Below are 20,563 nucleotides of genomic sequence, written 5' to 3'. Positions count from 1 at the left end.
TTATATTGGTTTAGATCTTATAGTCAGCCCTTGGTAGTTCTGTGAAAATGCACTATAATGGAATTAATATTTGTCTGGTTCTCTGGCCATCTTTCCCATTGTTCCCAATAGATGAGCACCAGACAGATGGGGAGAAGTTGAATTAGTTGCAAACCATTTGAATCAGTACTTTTGACCAAGATAAAACAGTGTGACATTATTTCCAAAGAACTGCATAAGGTTATTCAAATGCTATGAAAGCAGAAGTACTTTTCCAGTTTTATTTCTGAGATCTTGGCTGGATATTGCAGCTCTTGAACCTATTAGACAAATGACAAGCAAGTTCTCAAAACTCACGTGATGTCTTAACTGGCTTATTCCTGAAATAGATTACATGTTGCAATTAATCTAATCTATGTATTTCATATGGCCCCTGTTTATCTTATATAAATAATCTTGTACTAAATCTTTTGAGAAGGAAAAGATAGTGAAATTCAAACTTTACTCTTTTTTATTTCAAATGATTTAATGTTGCTAAATAACCTCACATCAGAATTTTTCTTTTTCCTTTATGCACACACACGTACAGACACACTAAACATCTAACCATCATGAAGGAATTTGTACCTTTACTTTTCATAGCTCAAAAGAAAACAGTAGCAAATCTATTAACCTCATTACGGGGGGGGGGGGGAATTCATGAAGTCAAGTCACCACTAGTCAACCTTGAATCAAGAGGGTTTTTTTTTAATACAAACCTTTACTGTAGTTTTTTTTTCCCTCAGATAGATAGAGTAGCCCAGGTACAGAAACCCTCTGATAGTGAATGTTTGTCTGTGCATGTAACAGATAGTAATTGTCCACTGTTTTTATTTCTTCTTCCTTGGGACCCACGAAAACAAGTCAAAGGTTTCTTCTGTATGATATTCTTTCAGCTTCTTTAGGGATGTTATTAAATGCGCCCTCAATCATGTCTTTTTATTTCAAGGTTAAACACATTTTTCAATTTCTCTTTTCTTTCCACTCCCATAATTCCTATTAGCACTTTTCTGAATTTATCAGAAACTGTAACTATTTTGCCCAACCTTGGATATAGTACTTGAGAGGGTTTTAAATGTAGTGCAATTATTCCTTCCTATAATTTAGAAAATATAATTCTTTTGATCAGTGCTTTTTTTCTTAAAAACAAAAAAAGGTGCCGGAACTCACACATGTCACACAACCCGCTTTGCCTACCTTACAAGGTTCCATCCAAAAAAAAAATGTTCTCATAGAACGTTCTGGGCGTTCTATGAGAAAAAAAAAGCCCTGCTTTTGATGCAGAAGAGACTTTCATTTCCCTTTTTGGGTAGAAAACTACCTGGCACTGAAACAACCTTATGATACTCTACCAGATGTGAAAAATAATTCAGCCACGCTAAAAATGTGTTCCCTGGAAGCATTGTCATTAACATCTTTGATTTCAACCTCCACAATGGAAGAACCTCAGAGGTTTCTCCACAATCACCTCCAGATGAAGGACACAGTCTGCAGTCTTGGCACACAGCTCCTCCCTGTCTATCCGGGAATTTACAAACAAGATCCCATTCTGCAGGTTTACCTCAAAACTGGAAAAGTGCTCATGTGATACCAACCTACAAAAAGGAAGAAAAAATTGTTCCAGAAAATTATAGGCTAATCAGCTTGACACCAATACCTGGGAAAATCCTGGAAAAGATAATCAGGCAGAGGATTTGTGAGCACCTAGAAATGAACAAAGTGACTACTGGAAGCCAGCATAGGTTTGTTAAAAGCAGATCATGCCAGACAAACCTTATTGCATTCTTTGATCAAGTGATTAAATTACTGGACCATCAATATGCTGTGGATTGAGTATACCTGGACGTGAGAGAGATCTAAGTGTCCTAATAGACCACCACTAAATTATGAGCAGGCTGCCAAAAATCCAATACAGTCCTAGGCTGAATTAACAGAGGGATAACATCAAGATCACGAGAAGTGCAAAAGCCACTTTATAAAGCACTACTGAAACCAGACTTGAAATACTGCAAACAGTTCTAGTTACCATGATACAAAAAAGATGCTGAGACCCCAGAAACTGTGCAGAGAAGAACAACAAAGCAAGGAAGATGATAAAGGGTCTGGAGGCTAAATCCTACAATGAACATTTGAGGGAGATAGGTATGACTAGCCCACTGAAGCAGATTGTGGAGACATGATAACTGTCTTCCATTACTTGAGGGGCTGTCAGAGAGAAGAGGGGATTGACTTATTCTCCAAAGCACCAGAGGGCAGGATAAGAAGTAATGCGTGAAAGCTTGTTAAAGAGAGATCCAACCTAAAAGGAGAAATTTTCTTCAAATAGCTTGCCTCCCGGAGTTGCGGGTGCTCCATCACTGGAGGTTTTCAAAAATAGACTGGACAACCATTTGACCAGTATGGTATAAAGTCTCCTGCCTTGAATAGGGGGTTGGCCTAGAAGGCCTCTGAAGCCCCTTCCAGCCCTACGATTCTATGTTTGATATTCTATGTTCAAATCTGCCCAATGATACCAGCTGGACAGAAGCCAGAGAAGGCAACCAAGCCCTATGCCATGAAGATACTTACAGGTAATAACCAGCACCTTGAATTGCAGTAGTCCTTATACAAGGCAACCAAGGATGAATGATTGTCTCAAGAACTTCCCAATCCAGGCAATTGGTATACAAATTGGATTTCTCCTAAGGTGTGCATCTGCCACCAGATTCTTAAGCAGGAACCGTGAGTCCTAGAAATCCCCAAATTGTGCATCAGTCCAATGGGGAAAGGACTATTGTTGTTGTTTTTAATTGCGAAGTCGTGTCCGACCCGTCGCGACCCCATGGACAATGTTCCTCCAGGTCTTCCTGTCCTCTACCATCTTCTGGAGTCCATTTAAATCCACACCTACTGCTTCAGTGACTCCATCCAGCCATCTCATTCTCTGTCGTCCCCTTCTTCTATTGCCCTCAATCTTTCCCAGCATTAGGCTCTTCTCCAGTGAATCCTTCCTTCTCATTAGGTGGCCAAAGTACTTGAGTTTCAACTTCAGGATCTGGCCTTCTAAAGAGCAGTCGGGGTTGATCTCTTCTAGGACTGACCGGTTTGAACGCCTTGCAGTCCAAGGGACTTTACTATCACAATAGGGGCTGGAATCTTTGTTGTTGAGTACTATCACAATAGGGGCTGGAATCTTTGTTGTTGAGTGAAGCAATTATTAAGCAAAACATCACGACCCCATTTTATTCAACAACGGTAATCGTGGCACTTGCAGTTGCAGTCAAGTAAGAGATCTTGTGGGTCATTAAATTGAAAAAGGTCCAGGTAAAGAAAGCCTGGCACAGGCTATGCACAAGTGTCTCACAAGTTCCACAGCTGAAAATTCCTGCTGAAACTCAAGCAGAATTTTCAGCCCAAAAGCAGGGAAACACTCACAGGCAGCCTGTGCCGGACCTTTGCCACATCCCCCAGGGCCTCCCTGGGAGGCACTTTGCATTCATTATATTACTACCACTTTCTCCACTCTGGGGCTGAAAATCCTCCATGGCTGAAAATCCTACTTGGTTTTTGGGTTGGATCTTTTTTAGCCAGTTTCCAGAAACAAGGTGGAATCCTCTTGCCTTTGTAGCATGGCTGCAAGTGCCCCACACTGTAAGCACTCCATATCAAAATCCTGTTTGGCTTTTGGGATGGACCTTTCTCAGCCAGTCCCAGAAAAGAGAGCACATGGTGGCAGTTTGCAATCATCTCTGCTAGCTTTCCCACTGAACTTCTGGGGAAACCAGTAGGAAAAATTGCAAAGGGCGAATGGGTTACCAAGCAGCCAGATCACAGTCACGTGACTATAGGAGTGCTACAATAACTATAACTTTGGGCATGGGTCATTAGTCCCTTCAGCACCATCATAATTTTGAATGATTGTTAAATGAGGACTTGTAAAATGAAAAGTCCCTAGTGTCAGGGTGTCCCAGAACTCTTAGCCACTTAGTTTTTATCAGGGTTGAGTCTAAACCTTTTTCTTTCCATCCAGTCTCCCACAGCCTTCAGGCCATACTGCCTGATCAGTCTGGGGTCAAGGTAAATAATTGGCTTTTAACCACATATTGATGGTATCTGACCACTATTCATCATAGGACCTCACCCAGTGCCTTCATGTAGAGGTTAAACCAAAGGGAATAGAATATTCAGTAGAGTTCTGAAGTACCCCATCCACCAAGGGCTTCAGATTCAATTTCGCCTCTCCCAACACCACCAACTGAGCCCAACCATAGGAAAAGGAGGAAAATTCTTGCAATACTGTACCTCCCGGCACCTATCTCTTCAGGCAGGCCCGAAAGATGCTATGGTTGATGCTAGCAAAATGTAGTGAGAGATCAAAAAGAACCAATGTGATTCCAGTAACTACCTTTGAAATATCAGAAGCTATTAAAAAATGAAAATAGGTAAAGCTCCAGCTCCAGACAGCCTCACAAGCCAATATAACAAATATTTTGAGAAGTAACTCCTAAGCCATTAAAGGATGTAATGAATTCTGTACTATAGGATATAGAGATACCTCAAACTTGAAAAGAAGCTAATATTGTGTTATTACCTAAGGAGGGTCAAGATGTTCTGAGGATAAAAAATTATATACTGATTTTATTATTAAACAATTACTATATAATTTTTTTTACTGCAATACTAGCAGAAGGGTTGAAGAAATTTCTACAGCCTTACAGTCATGAAGGCTAATCTGGCTTTTTGCCAGAAAGACAATTGAGAGACAATGAGTGAGTGAGTACTGTTTTGAATGTTGTTGAATATTTACAATTTCATAATGAGAAGCAAGCAGCTCTAATATTTCTGGATGCAGAGAAAGCTTTTGATAACTTAAATTGGGATTTTATATTTAAGGTTTTGGAAGACATGGATTTTGGAGAGAAATTTATCCAAGGGGATAAGACAATATACCCATCATAGCAAGCAAACATTATCATTAATGGAAATTAACTAAAACATGTGAAATTCAAAAGAATACGAGACAAGGATGTCCTCTATCTCCCCTGTTATTTATGTAAGTGTTGGAAGTTTTGAACAGCGGTATCTGAAAGGATGAGAACATTACGGGAATTAAAATCAGAAAACAAGTTATAAATTGAGCATTTTCACTGATGACTTAGTTATATATTCTTGCAAGACCCCAAAACACTTGACAAAGAAGCTAAATGACTTTGGAGCTTTAACAGGCTTCAAAACAAATAAACAGAAAACAAAAGTGCATGTTAAGAATATGGCTTCTCAAGAACATGAAATATTGACAAGAGAGTCAGGTTTTAAGATGGAGAAAAGGATTAAATACCTTGGAGTTACATGGACAAATACAAACTCCAAATTATTTCAAAACAATTTTGTACTTGTATGGGATTGCATTAAAAAGACCTTATTAAGATTTGATACTTTTTATTGATGTTTTATCAAAGATGTTATTTTTATTTCAGACTTTACCAATATTGTCAACTGATACCCCATTTAAAAAATGGCAAAAAGATATTGTAAATTCATATGACAAGGGGAAAAAAACAATAATTACATACAACGTACAAGTTGCCAAAGGAAGAGGAGCTTTAAGTTGAAAATGTACTATGATATTTGGTCTTTATGAAAATGGGCAACTCTCTAAAACAAGAGATTACTTGAATTAGAGGGTCATGAATTAAGATTTGGATGGCATGCCTACTTGTGGTATGACAAGGTTAAGATGAATCTTGACTTTAAGAATTGTTTTGTTATAACATCCTAAGGGTTTGTAATAAATATAAAACAAGACCCTCTATAAAGGTAAGCCTTTAGGTATCACTCCAGAAAAGAAACATTGGCGAACTCAATTGGTGTACTTATGGTCAAATAATATCTTTCATTCAAGAGGAGACTATTTTTAAATCAAAAGAAGAGTTAGAGTCAGAAGAACGTGTCTGTCATTGGTTTGCATTTATATAATTAAAACAAAGGTTTAAACTAAACAAAAAAAGTTATGGGTCTGACCTTGTGAAACTGAATTTGAAATCATATTGTGTAGTAATGATGAACATATTGCCAAGGTTTATAAACTGTCACTGAAGTTGAATTTGGATAATGAATATGTGAAACAATGTATGATTCAGTAGGCAAAGAATTTGGGATATAATACTTGGAACAACAGAAACACAGATGGACAAAGGTTTGAAATTTACACTAAACTATAACTTTAAAGATTTTTTTTTATAAAATGATTTACCGTTGATATTTAACACCCAATAAATTGTCAAAGATGTATAAAGATATTTCATATGTGTGTTGGAAATGTAAATATAAAGAAGGAACTTTCTATCATTTTTGGTAGACTTGTGACAAAGCAAAAAAATACTGGGGTAAGATTCATATTTTAATAGAGAAGATTTTTAAAATGAATATACAAATTAAACCAGAGACTTTTCTTCTAGGTTGATGGACAAATACTGTTTCTTTTGTCCCCTTCATCCTACACTTCTCTCTTTCTCCTTTTCCCACTATTTTCATTTGTACTTTATACTCCAATAGGTTTAATAAAATTATATTATTTGAAAATGAAGAACCAGCTTGATTGCACAACCACCATCCCAGTTCTACCAAAGGTCATACACCAGCATAACCAAGCTATGTCCAGGCCAGAAACCTGACTGAAAGAAGTCCAAATAACCAGTTATCTCCAGGACCCTCTATAATTGTAGCATTACCACCTTCTCCTCCTCCTTTTGGAAACTAGACAAAATGGTCAAGTACAAATGGATCCAGTGAAGCTTCCTCAAAACAGCGGAAAACACACTGCTATGACTCCTTTCACTTGAGTTTTTTGAATCAGTTACTTTCTCCCCATTAGTGCAATTCAAAGTTGGAACCTCCTTTTGAGTTTGGAGATTTTTTTAAAGATATTCACTTTTTCCCCCACGTCTGTTTCCATTTACATGTTCTCACAGATCTTGTAATACTGCTTCTGGTCTCTTCTAGAAGTTCCTCGAAATTCCTTGTTAGGTTCAGTCCTGACCTCTTTGTCTTTCTTGGCTCTGGCGTCTTTTCTGGGAAATTTCTATTTTTGTTCTATGGAACTGTTTATTCTACAGTCCCTTTGATGTTCAGGGGATAGCAAAGCAACTCTGTTCTCCTTGGAAATGGTACAGCCAGCCCCTGGCCAAGTCTTTGTTCTTAGAGCTGAGCTCTTCTACCTCCTTGTACCAATGATATAGTCAAGTCAGTTTCTGCATACTCCATCTGGATATGTCCATGAATATAGGCGTGGGGTGGTGAAAGTTAGAATGCAGTAAAATAAAGGTAAAGGTTTTCCTAACCAGGCATGCCAACACTAGGATGCAGTGCTCCTCTCCGTTTCTTGGCCGAGGGAGCCAGCATTGTCTGAAAACATTTTTTGGTGTCATGTGGCCAGCACAGCTATATGCCAAAAGCACATGGAATGCGATTACCTTCCCACCAAAGTGATATCTATTTACTCGCATTTGCATGCTTTCAAACTGCTAGGTGGGCAGGACCTGGGGCAAGTAATGAGAAATCACCCTGTCACATAGTGCTTCGATCTTGAACAGGAGTTCATCCCATTGCACGTGCTTGGGTCTCAAACTCGGGCTGTCAGCTTTCCAGCTGACAATCTGAGTGTCTTTAACCGCTGAGCCATTGCACCCCCATGTAGTATTGCAGTTTAATTCGGCCCACTACCAAGAGTTTGACCTTGACTGGCTCAGCCTTCCATCATTCCGAGGTTAGTGAAATGAGGACCCAAACTGTTGGGGAGGGGGCAATATGCTGACATTTGTAAACTGCTCAAAGAGGGTTGTAAAGCACTATGCAGCAATATATAAGTCTAAATGCTATTGCTTAGTGCTATTGCTAGGGTGGGTTTTGTTGTTTTTGGAAGATGTTATTAGCAAGGAAGAAATCTTTGGATTGACAGAAATTGATATGTGGTTCTCTTATTTCATTTCCATTTTCTAGGCCACAGAGTCCAACTCTATTTTCTTCCTCAGTTTTTCTAACTTTGGCATCACAATATCCATAAGCAGCACATTCTGCTTGCAAGTTCTATTGAACATTCAAATTGAATGTGACTATAAAACTTATTAACTTCCTCTTTTTCTGCATCAGATTTGGGAGCATAAACATGGATAATTGTCACATTAGAGAAGCAATGGCGAACCTTTGATATCTATGTCAAGGATGACACACAACATTTTGGATGACATATCGGCAATCATCAACTTCTGACAACAACTATTCTTGAAAACTATTCTTCTCACATAATTTTTGCAGGCTGTGAAGGTTGAATGAGAATGGGGTGTGCTCTTCGATTACCTTTTGACCCTCCAGAAATCATGGGAGAGGTAGGTGCACAACCTGTGGAACATCCAAAAATTACATGCAAATGGGGCATGGTGTTGTTTTTGGAGGCTAAAGAGGCTTCAGAAGAGCATTGGGGCCTGTCAACTGGAAGAAAACACTGTGGCTCATGGCAGATGTTGGGGAGTGCTGGGTCATAGGGAAATCATACTGTTCCCCAAGTCTTGGACTTCTCTGGGACAATGTGAAGCAGCCTATTTGAGTGGCAGTGGTGGTGTTAGGGTTGAAGTCGAGGCCATATTTAGAATTAAATGGGAAAAAATGAATTCATCGTATTAACAAATATGGATTTATCTTATTTATTTACATAAGATAAAGTGAAGTCAATATTATATTAGTCAACATAATAATTAACTACTGATGTCCTCGTTTTCCTTTGTTTTAAATATTCATTTCAGAGGCTCTCTCTCTCTCATGCTCTCCTTCTCCTCCTCCCTTCCTTGGCTAAAGAGAAATAACTTTAGCCATGTAAAGTGGGAGTCTTGGGATCTACTGCCAAGTATTAGTTAGCCACGAAGTTTTGCCTCCTTCCAGTTTTGTGCATAGAGCAATCTTGCTGCCGTGACCATATATAAAATCAGAGTTCCAATTTTTTACCCTAGTTCTCCTTCCATTAGGCCCAGATGGAAAGTTTCTGGTTTAATCTTTATGTTCATTTTAAGAATTTTCTCCATTAATATATGAATCCTACTCCAATATTTCTTTGTGTTATCACATGTCCACCATAAATGATAAGAAGTCCCATCTTTACATTTACATTGCCAACATTCATTTGAAATACCTTTATACATTCTAGATAACTTATCTGGTGTTAAATACCAGTGATACATTATTTTGTAAAATTTTTATTTTAGGTTATAATTTAATGTGATTTAATTTTAAGCCATTTATCCATATATTCTCCCATTGTTCAAACGCCACATTATATTCAAAATTCTTTGCCCACTGGATCATACCATGTTTTACATGTTTATTTCCAAATTCAATTTTAATAACGTTTTATGGTCCAATATTATACTTTCTATTTCTAAATTTATCAACAATATGAAAAAACTTACAAATATAAATCTATGCACTTAGCAGATTAATAATGTTCAGCAAGTTTCCAAACCATGCAGCAGACATATTGTTACAAAAAGAGGCATCAAATTGAGAACAGATTCATCAAATAATAAAATCAACAAAAAAAATATTTCATTAATGTCTACCTGTATACAAGACAAAGATGAAAAATACCTTGGCATGGCAAAATGATAATATCAGGTGAAAAGCCTACTTGTGTTTACTATCATTATAAGACAGATTCATTTAATATCAAGTAAACTACAAACTTTCTTTCCATAGCTCCTCAAACTGGAAAAATATTTCTTCATAGAAAATATTAATGATTTGTAAATCAATTTATTTTCCATCAGTGTCAAAACCTAACAACCTTGTCCCAAGACTAATCCTAAATGATAAGCATAGAAATAGGAGACTGGGCGGATGAGAGCTGGACTCACCTTTTTAGTAGAATCTGGGGGCACATCAACCCCATTGATTAGTTCCCCATTATCTGAAAAGACAGGAATGTTGGGACTGAAAATCATAAGGTCACTCTTGGCACCAGCCTCTGTGCTCACCCCTGCCAGGATGTGGCTGTGGCGATTGGAATAGGACCAGCTGCCCACTTCACTGGCACAGACCAGGGTGGCCATGCCAGGGCCATAAACCATGGATTCCTTTGCCTTGCAGTGGCATCGCAGGGCCACGTAGATGAGAATGGCCAAGAAGAAGAGGCTGGAAACAGAGCAGATGGCAATGATCAGATAGATGTTGATTGAGTCGACCAGAGGCAGGAAGGTCTCCACTGGTCTTTGAAGATTAATATCCGTTTTGATTGTCTGACCACTCGTCACCAGTGACACACTCAGGGTGGCTGTGGCTGACAGCTGAGGCTTCCCATGGTCCTTTACCAGAACCAGAACACTCTGGATTTTGCTGCCTTCTGACTCCTCCAGAGAATATTTGGTACTCACCTCACCGCTATACTGGCCCACAGACCATGGACCACTGCTTTCTTCAACCAGTTCGTACCTGAGCCACGCATTGTATCCAGAATCTGCATCCAAGGCATGGATCTTGCCTACAATATGCCCAGGCATCACGGGGACCACTAGAAGAATCAGGTTCTCTTCTGATGATTCTGACACAACAGGTACATTGTCGTTCTCATCCAGCACAAAGACCTGAACAGTCGCATTGCCACACAAGGAGGGCATTCCAGCATCCTTGGCTCTCACTTGGAACTCCACCAGTTTCAACTCCTCATAGTCCAAGGACTGCAGAGCATAGAGCTTTCCACTCTCCGAATGTACAGAGATGTAGCTTGACAATGGCCACAGCTTCTCTTCTATCCAATAGGTGGTCAGGGCATTCTCAGCAACATCTGGGTCTGAGGCAGATACTGTGAAGATGTGAGAACCAGGGGGATTGTTCTCCTTCACAAAGACTGTGTAGGAGGGCTGTGTGAAGGCTGGAGCATTATCATTTATGTCACTGATAGGCACTAAGAGGCTGATGCTAGAAGACAGGGGTGGAACGCCTTGATCTTCCACTGTCACAACCATCCTGTACTCAGCCACCTGCTCTCGATCTAGGACTGCACCAACAGTCAGGGAGTAGTAGTTCTTGAATGTGGACTCGAGTGTGAAGGGTACTCCAGGGGGCAAGAGGAAACAGTTGATTTGTCCATTGGTGCCAGAATCCCTGTCAGAAGCACTGAGGATGGCTACCACAATCCCTGGAGGGGAGTCCTCTGGCAGTGGCACAGAGAGAGAATTCACAGATATTTCTGGAATATTGTCATTCATGTCCAACACTTCAATGAGAACTTTACAGTGCCCTGATAATGGAGAATTGCCTTTATCTTCTGCAACAATTGGAAGTTCATAGAACTTACTTTCTTCATAATCCAATTTTCCAATTACTCTGATTTCCCCAGTATCAGAATTTATACTGAACAATTTTGTGACATGTAGAGGGACACTATCATGAAAAGAATAAAAGATTTCCCTGTTAATCCCCTCATCTAAATCTGTTGCATCCAGAGTAACAACTAATGACCCACTAGCTGAATTTTCTAGCAACTTTATCCTATAAACAGATTGGTTAAATACAGGAGGGTTGTCATTAACATCCAGCACATTGATGACTAGCTGGACAGTTCCTGTGAGTTTTGGTTCACCCCCATCAGTGGCTGTCAGTATTAAATGATGCACAGGGCTCTCCTCCCTGTCAAGTGGAACCTTTAATACAAGTAGTACAGATTTACTCTCATCTTTATCATTTCCTGAATCAAGAGCAAAATGGTTGTTTGGGCTGAGCTTGTAATTTAACAGAGCATTAGTGCCAATATCTGCATCAGAGGCTCCTTCTAAGAGGAATCGGGTACCAGATGCTGTTGTAAATTCAGCCATGCTCAGGATCTGTTCCCTGGCAGAGAAAACGGGAGCATTGTCATTCATATCATTGACTTCCACCTCCACATGGAAGAACCTCAAAGGTTTCTCCACAATCACCTCCAGATGAAGGACACAGTCTGCAGTCTTGGCACACAGCTCCTCCCTGTCTATCCGGGAATTTACAAACAAGATCCCATTCTGCAGGTTTACCTCAAAATAGTCCTTCTCTCCTTTGGACAGCATCCGGAACATCCGAGGCACCAGCTCGCTCACCTCCAACCCCAGATCCTGGGCGATGCGGCCCACAAAGGTGCCGTGCTGGGATTCCTCCAGCACAGAATAATGGAGCTGGCCGCTCCCCATTTTCCAGGCGGTCTGGAGCAGAAGCAGCTGCAGCAGCCCCGTCGGCCAGGTAAGCATCGCAGACACAGGCACAGCACCCGCAAGCCCCTCTCTTTTTTCTTTAAATATCTTGCCTTCAAGGGGTCAGGAGTGCAGCCCACGTAGCCCAGCCATACTGGCAATGCTTTCATAGGTTGGATCTTGGCTTGTTGAGATTTCTGTTGTTCGATATTTCCCTTGTGGATCTGGCCGGCAGGAATGTCGGTCCCTTTAAGGGAGGGGCTCTGCGTTTTCAGTTTCACTTAAGAGGCTTTCCTTAGGAAACAGCGACCTCTTGTGACCACGTTTCAAAATGGAGAAACAGACCTCCATTCTATATTCAGCGTCTGTGATAGGAGGGCTTAGGAAACAGCGACTTCGTGTGTCTCAATTTCAAACAGATTTCAGCCTGTATTCACGAAAGATTTCTAAGAATATCCAGTCTTTATGCACGGTTACATGCAGTGCAAGTACATTCCTCACCACATAAATGAAAAGCTAACCCAAATATAAGAGATTAATCCCCTGCAGTCATTAACAAAATGTAATTAAATATTATATTAAGTCACCCCATATATTTGTTTAGTACTTTTATTTGTATGGATAGGAATGAGACATGTAACTATCTGTAACTTTTGTGATCTCATCCATTGTTCCCAGATGTACCATGGTGCTATTGAGGGAGCATTGAATTGGCTTCAACCATATGAACTAGTTATGAGCAAAATGAAGAATAATAAAACATCAGTATCAACAAGGTACATAAAAGATAAGAGATAAATATGAAATACTGTCCATGTTACTTTCTGTTTCTTGCCCAGGGTATGGAGTTCTTAAATAATTCAGATAAATGAAAAGCCAAGCAGTATATGAATTTCCAAAACATTTAATTTGATGTCTATTTAAGTCTTTCATTTATAATATTTTTTAAATTATGAGGAATTGAATAATCATAGAAATCTATTCCCTTTTTGCTTGCCATAACGATACTGACATAATAATTTCAACAACAATGCACATAAAGCAATTTAATTGGCAAGACTTAGAAAACTATCAGTTCTCAACCTTGCATCAGGTTGTATTTTTGTATTTGTATTTTTTCCCCTCTTCATGTATACTAAATAAATTTTAAAAAATGGACACTGGTTTAACCATGTAAAATTAGGAGCCCTCTGATTTCCTGCCAAGTAGTGGTCACAGGAGCTTAACCTTTCATAGTTGCCTCCAGTCTGATGAGGACCTGTTGATCAACTTGTTTTAAGTAAAAGTTTCAAGCCAGCTATAGAGTTAATAAATATGCAGGCCATCAAGCTCACACTTAAGTCAATTAGCCAGCTCAGTGTTAGCCTCCAAATCAACAATGTGGCTAACTCTAATTATGACATTTATCATTTTACCTTCTGCACAGTTACTATGTTGGAAATAGCAGACTGGCACACTAAATAGACTGGCACACTAAATGGACTCCAGAAGATGGTAGAGGACAGGAAGACATGGAGGAACGTTGTCCATGGGGTCGCGATGGGTCGGACACGACTTCGCAATTAACAACAACAACAACACACTAAATAGATTGAGCCCAATTTTATCTTTTTCCTGAACCAGTTTGATTTAGAACTGTTGGAATTGGATAACCTCTGTGCATTTTTTTTCTCACTGCAACATGCAATCAGAAAAGTCGACAAGCTGTTGGAAGGGTCAGAGTTCTTATTTCCTCCAATTTCTGTACCTGATCTCTTTCCATTCCTGTGACTCCTTAGCACTGATCATTGACTTAAAAATTGGGCCCCTAGATGTTGTCCTAATCTTCCCGTTTCACAAAAAGATTTCTAACAGCCATTTTAACTGGGATCATAGAAAACATAGAATCATAGAGCTGAAAGGGACCTGGGAGGTCTTCTAGTCCAGGGGTCCCCAACCCCCAGTCTGTGGACAAGCACCAGGATGCGACATGCCAGAAACCAGGCCACACAAACAAGCAAAGCCCCATTTGCAGGATGCAGGCAACAAATGAAACCACGCCCTCTCTGGTCCGTGGAAAAACCCCTATCCGGAACTGGTCCCTATGCCCAAAAGATTGGGGGGGGGGCACTGCTCTAGTCCAATCCCCTGCTCAAGGCAGGAGACCTTACTGCATCCCAGACAAATAACTGTCCAATTTTTCTTGAAGATCTCAGCGATGGATTATCCCAATTCTTGAATATAAGCTGTTCCATTCATTAATTATACTCACTGTTAGGAAATTTCTCCTTAATGAGCTTCCACCCATTGCTTCTTGTCCTGCCCTCAGGTGCTTTGGAGAATTCGTCAATCTTCTCTTTTCTGTGATTGCCCCTCAAGCACACCAACTATCCAAACTGATAGTCCAGTGCACAAACTCAGAAATAGCATCAGGCAATTCCCACTTTAGAATGGTATTCAGTGATTGTTTGAACATGCCACTTTTTCATATTAGACAACTCAATTTATTCTGCAATGCTTCAAAAACTGAAGCATTAGCCATTAAGGCTGGAGTTTATTCCACCTGGATGTGATATTTGGGCTCTAAATACTAAAAGGCTTGACTCCAGGGGATATATAGAGAGAAGTTACTTCGAACCAGCAGAGAGGCAACTGATTATATATTAATACGATAAAGACGTTGCCCATTATGGAGATTTTATTATAGATTCCCATATAGACAGCGACCTTCTTTCATCATTCAATCTTATCCTGAAGGAGGATAGTCAACCTCATCAAAACATGGCTGAACCTTTATTTGAGAGGCAGCCTGTGACTTGTACATCTGGCTAAGGAATAGTCAAGCTTTTCCAAGAGGCCTTCCTTTATGCCAGTTTTCCCAACCTGAGCAACTTTACATTTGTCATCTTCAACTTAAGAGAATTCTTAGCCATAGCCATGGCTGGAAAATTCCAGAGTTGAACCCTATGCATCTTAAAATAGCTCAGGTTGGCAAGCACTCTTTCATCCTGTCTTTGTCAACCAGAAAGTGGCTTTTTGTTCAGTTTTTCACAATAGGGTGTGGAGAAAATTACTTGCTTTATCTGTTGACTACCGTCTGCCAATAGAAGAGAATATATGTAGCTCAGGGATGAAGTATGGAATCCTTGCTGCTTTTGGAGGTGGTTGTTTGCTTGCAGACCTTTTATTACCTAACTAGGTAATATCACCAGTGCTACTGAATGTGAGTTTTGCTCCCTTAAGGTAGCTTGCCTTGCTGGTGGGGGTGGGGTTTTCTCCTTGGTGGTTCCTTGATTAGGGTATTGTTTTCTGCTTCATTCTCTGCTGTTAATCCCTGCTTACCTGGGTGTGTTGACTGTTGGAGAGGATCTGTTTTTGACTTTTTCCTTCTTTTAACTTTTTATTGTCTCTTGTGATGGTATATAATTGTGGTTTATCTTTTTGTGTCTGTTGATGACTGATTTGTCTGAGTGCCAAGTTTCCACAAATTCTATAGCATTTTTGGATTCAACTTGGTCTGGGTCAGGGGTCTGCAACCTTGACAACTTTAAGACTTGTGGACTTCAGCTCCCAGAATTCCTCAGCCAGCTATGCTGGCTCAGGAATTCTGGGAGCTGAAATCCACAAGTCTGAAAGCTGTCAAAGTTGCAGACCCCTGGTCTAGGTTCACAGTTTCCCAGTTGAAACTGGTTGAGACTGTCCATGTGTTTATTAATGAGCTTTCATTGTGTATTCTAATTGCTGGTTGGTTTTTATGGATGAGTTCTTCTCATCTTCTGCCTATCTGTCCTACAGAGTCTATTGTCTGCTAAGGCTGAAAATGCTGTTACATGATAATACCTTTATGCAAATCAGATGCAGGAGCAATAAGGAATAGCCTGCCCAATTTATCTTTAAAGAAACTAAGCAGCAATATATTTTTGCTTCTCTATTGTGTTACCAGTGATATGTTCCTGCCTCTTTCTAAATCTAAATTCCACCAGCCTATTTTTGCTTAGGACAGTGTTTCCCAAACTTGACAATTTTAAGGCATGTGGACTTCAACTCCCAGAATTCCACAGCCAGCGTTGCTGGCTGTGGAATTCTGGGAGTTGAATTCCTCATGCCTTAAAATTGTCAAGTTTGGGAAACACTGGCTTAGGAAAAAATTAGAAATTAGTTTTCTAAAATAGAAGTCCTAACTTTCACCAAAAAGCTTTTTCCGTAATTGATATATTAACAGTAGATCTATTGAGCAAATGCTGGTATTTACTTTCAAACATTGGCCTTCTGTAGCCGTCAAATAAATGAACTTCTGACAAAGGGCACAACAAATTAATCAGATTTCCAACCCATAAAGGCAATACTTACATGTCTGCAGCAATTAACTGTTGGCCAAGATCTTAAGCCTCCTGCTATATGGTGCTCAATTCACTGTGTATAAAGATTCATCCATTTAAGAAACGATTCAATCCACATTTTTGAGAACCTTTTTTTATTTTCTTCACTCATCAGGTTATAGTCTTGGAACTGTTATCTTCCAAGATTTCACCCATTTTCTATTGGGAGCCTATGGGTTCTCCAGTTGTTACATCTGGATATTTTGAGTGTTTGGATTGGAGACCAACCGGAGACATCTGGGTTATGGGCTAAATTGGAAAGCTAACAAAATTTAGCCAAAGACAAAGGCAGACCGCATCTATATTGTTCCCAAGAAAATCTTATGGGACATCATCTATTCCCACCAATTTACTGAGGAAGTTATTTAATGAAACAAAAAGGCTAGCCTGATAAAAACTGTCCTGCAAAACTCCGTGTGGATGTCTAGAATGTATTGGTTGACTGCTTTATGAGCTACAGATTAGTATTTCAGTTCCCAGCCTTGGCAGTTTAAAAGGGTAGGAGCTTCATCTCCATTAATTCCTGTTTCTGAGAATTCTGGGAGTTCAAGTCCACATATCTGAAAGCTACCAAGTCTGAGAAACATTGCTAGAATCCGCAAAGAATTAATATAAGACAAATAGAAGAATAAAATTTACTTTTATATCATATAGACCAGTGGTTCTCAACCTGTGGGTTGGGACCCCATTTGGGGTCGAATGACCATTTCACGGGGGTCGCCAAACCATGCTGTCCACCATTTTTTTCCCTTTTCCCTAGCTGTCCTACTCCCTCTTATTGGTGGCTACACCCACTTGGGGGTCACCAGAACATGGGGAACTGTATTATGGGGTCACGGCATTAGAAAGGTTGAGAACCACTGATGTAGACAAATAAAATATGATTTTGAAGCATATCTTTGAATATCACTATCATTCCAAAAATATTTCCTTACAAAAAATATTATAGATTTTCAAATAACTATCCAGATTAGCAAACCAAGTACTAGAGACCATTAGTGTAAATGTAAAATGATAAAGATAGACAGATGATAGACATAGATAGATAGATAGATAGATAGATAGATAGATAGATAGATAGATAGATAGACTGATCCTAAAGTGATACAACAGAAATATGACTTTTAATGAATATCAAACAAAACTAGAAACTCACCTCTTTAGCTGAATCTGTGAGCAATTCTGTCCCATTCCTAACTTCCCCATTATTTGCAAAAACGGGAATGTTGGGACTGAAAATCATAAGGTCACTCTTGGCACCAGCCTCTGCACTCACCCCTGCCAGGATGTGGCTGTGGCGATTGGAATAGGACCAGCTGCCCACTTCACTGGCACAGACCAGGGTGGCCATGCCAGGGCCATAAACCATGGATTCCTTTGCCTTGCAGTGGCATCGCAGGGCCACGTAGATGAGAATGGCCAGCAAGAAGAGGCTGGAAACAGAGCAGATGGCAATGATCAGATAGATGTTGATCGAGTCCACCAGGGGTACAAAGCTCTCCGCTGACCTCCAAAGATTAATATCCGTTTTAATTGTCTGACCATTTGTCACCAGAGATACACTCAGGGTAGCTGTGGCTGACAGCTGAGGCTTCCCATGGTCCTTCACCAGAACCAGAACACTCTGGATTTTGCCGCCTTCTGACTCCTCCAGAGAATATTTGGTGCTCACCTCACCGCTATACTGGCCCAGAGACCATGGACTACTGCTTTCTTCAACCAGTTCATACCTGAGCCACGCATTGTATCCAGAATCCGCATCCAAGGCATGGATCTTGCCTACAATATGCCCAGGCATCACAGGGACCACTAGAAGAATCAGGTTCTCTTCTGATGATCCTGACACAGCAGGTGCATTGTCGTTCTCGTCCAGCACAAAGACTTGAACAGTTGCATTGCCACACAAGGAGGGCATTCCAGCATCCTTGGCTCTCACTTGGAACTCCACCAGTTTCAACTCCTCATAGTCCAAGGACTGCAGGGCATAGAGCTTTCCACTCTCCGAATGTACAGAGATGTAACTTGACAATGGCCACAGCTTCTCGTCTATCCAATAGGTGATCAGGGCATTCTCAGCTACGTCTGGGTCCAAGGCAGATACTGTGAAGATGTGAGCACCAGGGGGATTATTCTCCTTCACAAAGACTGTGTAGGAGGGCTGTGGGAAAGTTGGAGCATTGTCATTTATGTCACCGATAGGCACTAAGAGGCTGATACTAGAAGACAGGGGTGGAACGCCTTGATCTTCCACTGTCACAACCATCCTGTACTCAGCCACCTGCTCTCGATCTAGGACTGCACCAACAGTCAGGGAGTAGTAGTTCTTGAATGTGGACTCAAGTCTGAAGGGTACTCCAGGGGGAAAGAGGAAACAGCTGATTTGTCCATTGGTGCCAGAATCCCTGTCAGAAGCACTGAGGATGGCTACCACAGTCCCTGGAGGGGAGTCCTCTGGCAGTGGCACAGAGAGAGAATTCACAGATAATTCTGGAATATTGTCATTCATGTCCAAAACATCAACAAAAACTTCACAATGTCCTGATAATGGAGAACTGCCTTTATCTTCTGCTACAATTGGAAGTTCATAGCATTGAATATCTTCATAGTCCAATTTTCCAATCAGTCTGATTTCACCTGTTTCAGAATTCATAGTAAATAGCTTTGTGACATCCAGAGGTAGGCTATTACTAAAAAAATAAGAGATTTCCCTATTAATCCCCTCATCTATGTCTGTAGCATTCAGATTAATAACTAATGAGCCACTAGCTATATTTTCTAGCAACTTTACCCTATAAACAGATTGGTTAAATACAGGAGGGTTGTCATTAATATCAAGCACACTGATGAGCAGCTGAACAGTTCCTGTGAGTTTTGGTTCACCCCCATCAGTGGCTGTCAGTACTAAATGATGCATAGGGCTCTCCTCCCTGTCAAGTGGAACCTTTAACACAAGTACTACAGATTTACTCCCATCTTCATCATTTCCTGTATCAAGAGCAAAATGATTGTTTGTAGTAAGCTTGTAAGTTAACAGAGCATTAGTACCAATATCTGCATCAGATGCTCTCTCTAAGGGGAATCGGGTACCAGATGCTGTTGTGAGTTCAGCCATACTCAGGATCTGTTCCCTGGCAGAGAAGATGGGAGCATTGTCATTCATGTCTTTGACTTCCACCTCCACATGGAAGAACCTCAGAGGTTTCTCCACAATCACCTCCAGATGAAGGACACAGTCTGCAGTCTTGGCACACAGCTCCTCCCTGTCTATCCGGGAATTTACAAACAAGATCCCATTCTGCAGGTTTACCTCAAAATAGTCCTTCTCTCCTTTGGACAGCATCCGGAACATCCGAGGCACCAGCTCGCTCACCTCCAACCCCAGAGCCTGGGCGATGCGGCCCACAAAGGTGCCGTGCTGGGATTCCTCCAGCACAGAATAATGGAGCTGGCCGCTCCCCATTTTCCAGGCGGTCTGGAGCAGAAGCAGCTGCAGCAGCCCCGTCGGCCAGGTAAGCATCGCAGACACAGGCACAGCACCCGCAAGCCCTTCTCTTTTCCTCTAAATACCTTGCCTTCAAGGGGTCAGGAGCGGAGCCCCCGTAGCCCAGTCATACTGGCAATCTTTCATAGGTTGGATCTTGGCTTGTTGAGATTTCATGAACTCGGTCACCACTAGCCAACCTTGAATCTAGAGGATCAATCAGGTTTTTTTTATAAAACCTTTACTGTAGTTTTTGTTTCCTCAGATAGAGTAGCCCAGGTAAAGAAACCATCTGACAGTGAATGTTTGTCTGTGCGTGTAACAGACAGTAATTGTCCAGTTTTATTTCCTCCACCCTGGGACCAAGGAAACAAGTCAAAGGTTTCTTCTGTATGATATGCCTTCAGCTTCTTCAAGGATGCTAATAAAATGCACCCTCAATAAAATTTTCTTATCTCAAAGTTATAAACACATTTTTCAATTTCTCTTTTTTTCCCACCCCATAATCCTTATTGCCCTTA

At 40.6% G+C, this 20,563-nt stretch overlaps 2 protein-coding genes across 2 annotated transcripts; both read right to left on the bottom strand.

Annotated features, from left to right (window-relative positions):
• Positions 1–133: 133 nt before the first annotated feature.
• LOC120300180 (protocadherin alpha-5-like) lies at positions 134–20,527 on the bottom strand. Its single transcript, XM_039325834.1, has 2 exons — positions 17,718–20,527; positions 134–299 (listed from the first exon to the last, which is right to left on the bottom strand). The coding sequence occupies exons 1-2, from the start codon at positions 20,076–20,078 to the stop codon at positions 225–227; spliced, it is 2,436 nt and encodes an 811-aa protein (XP_039181768.1). The 5' UTR covers positions 20,079–20,527; the 3' UTR covers positions 134–224.
• LOC120300179 (protocadherin alpha-1-like) lies at positions 4,283–15,694 on the bottom strand. Its single transcript, XM_039325832.1, has 2 exons — positions 9,900–15,694; positions 4,283–5,080 (listed from the first exon to the last, which is right to left on the bottom strand). The coding sequence occupies exons 1-2, from the start codon at positions 12,258–12,260 to the stop codon at positions 5,003–5,005; spliced, it is 2,439 nt and encodes an 812-aa protein (XP_039181766.1). The 5' UTR covers positions 12,261–15,694; the 3' UTR covers positions 4,283–5,002.
• Positions 20,528–20,563: the final 36 nt, after the last annotated feature.

Source organism: Crotalus tigris, unplaced genomic scaffold (assembly GCF_016545835.1).
Source record: "Crotalus tigris isolate CLP2741 ecotype Arizona unplaced genomic scaffold, ASM1654583v1 scf7180000024339.11422700, whole genome shotgun sequence".
Taxonomy (NCBI): Eukaryota; Metazoa; Chordata; class Lepidosauria; order Squamata; family Viperidae; genus Crotalus; species Crotalus tigris.
Note: the sequence above shows the minus strand (reverse complement) of the source record. Positions and strands in the feature narration are given on the sequence as shown.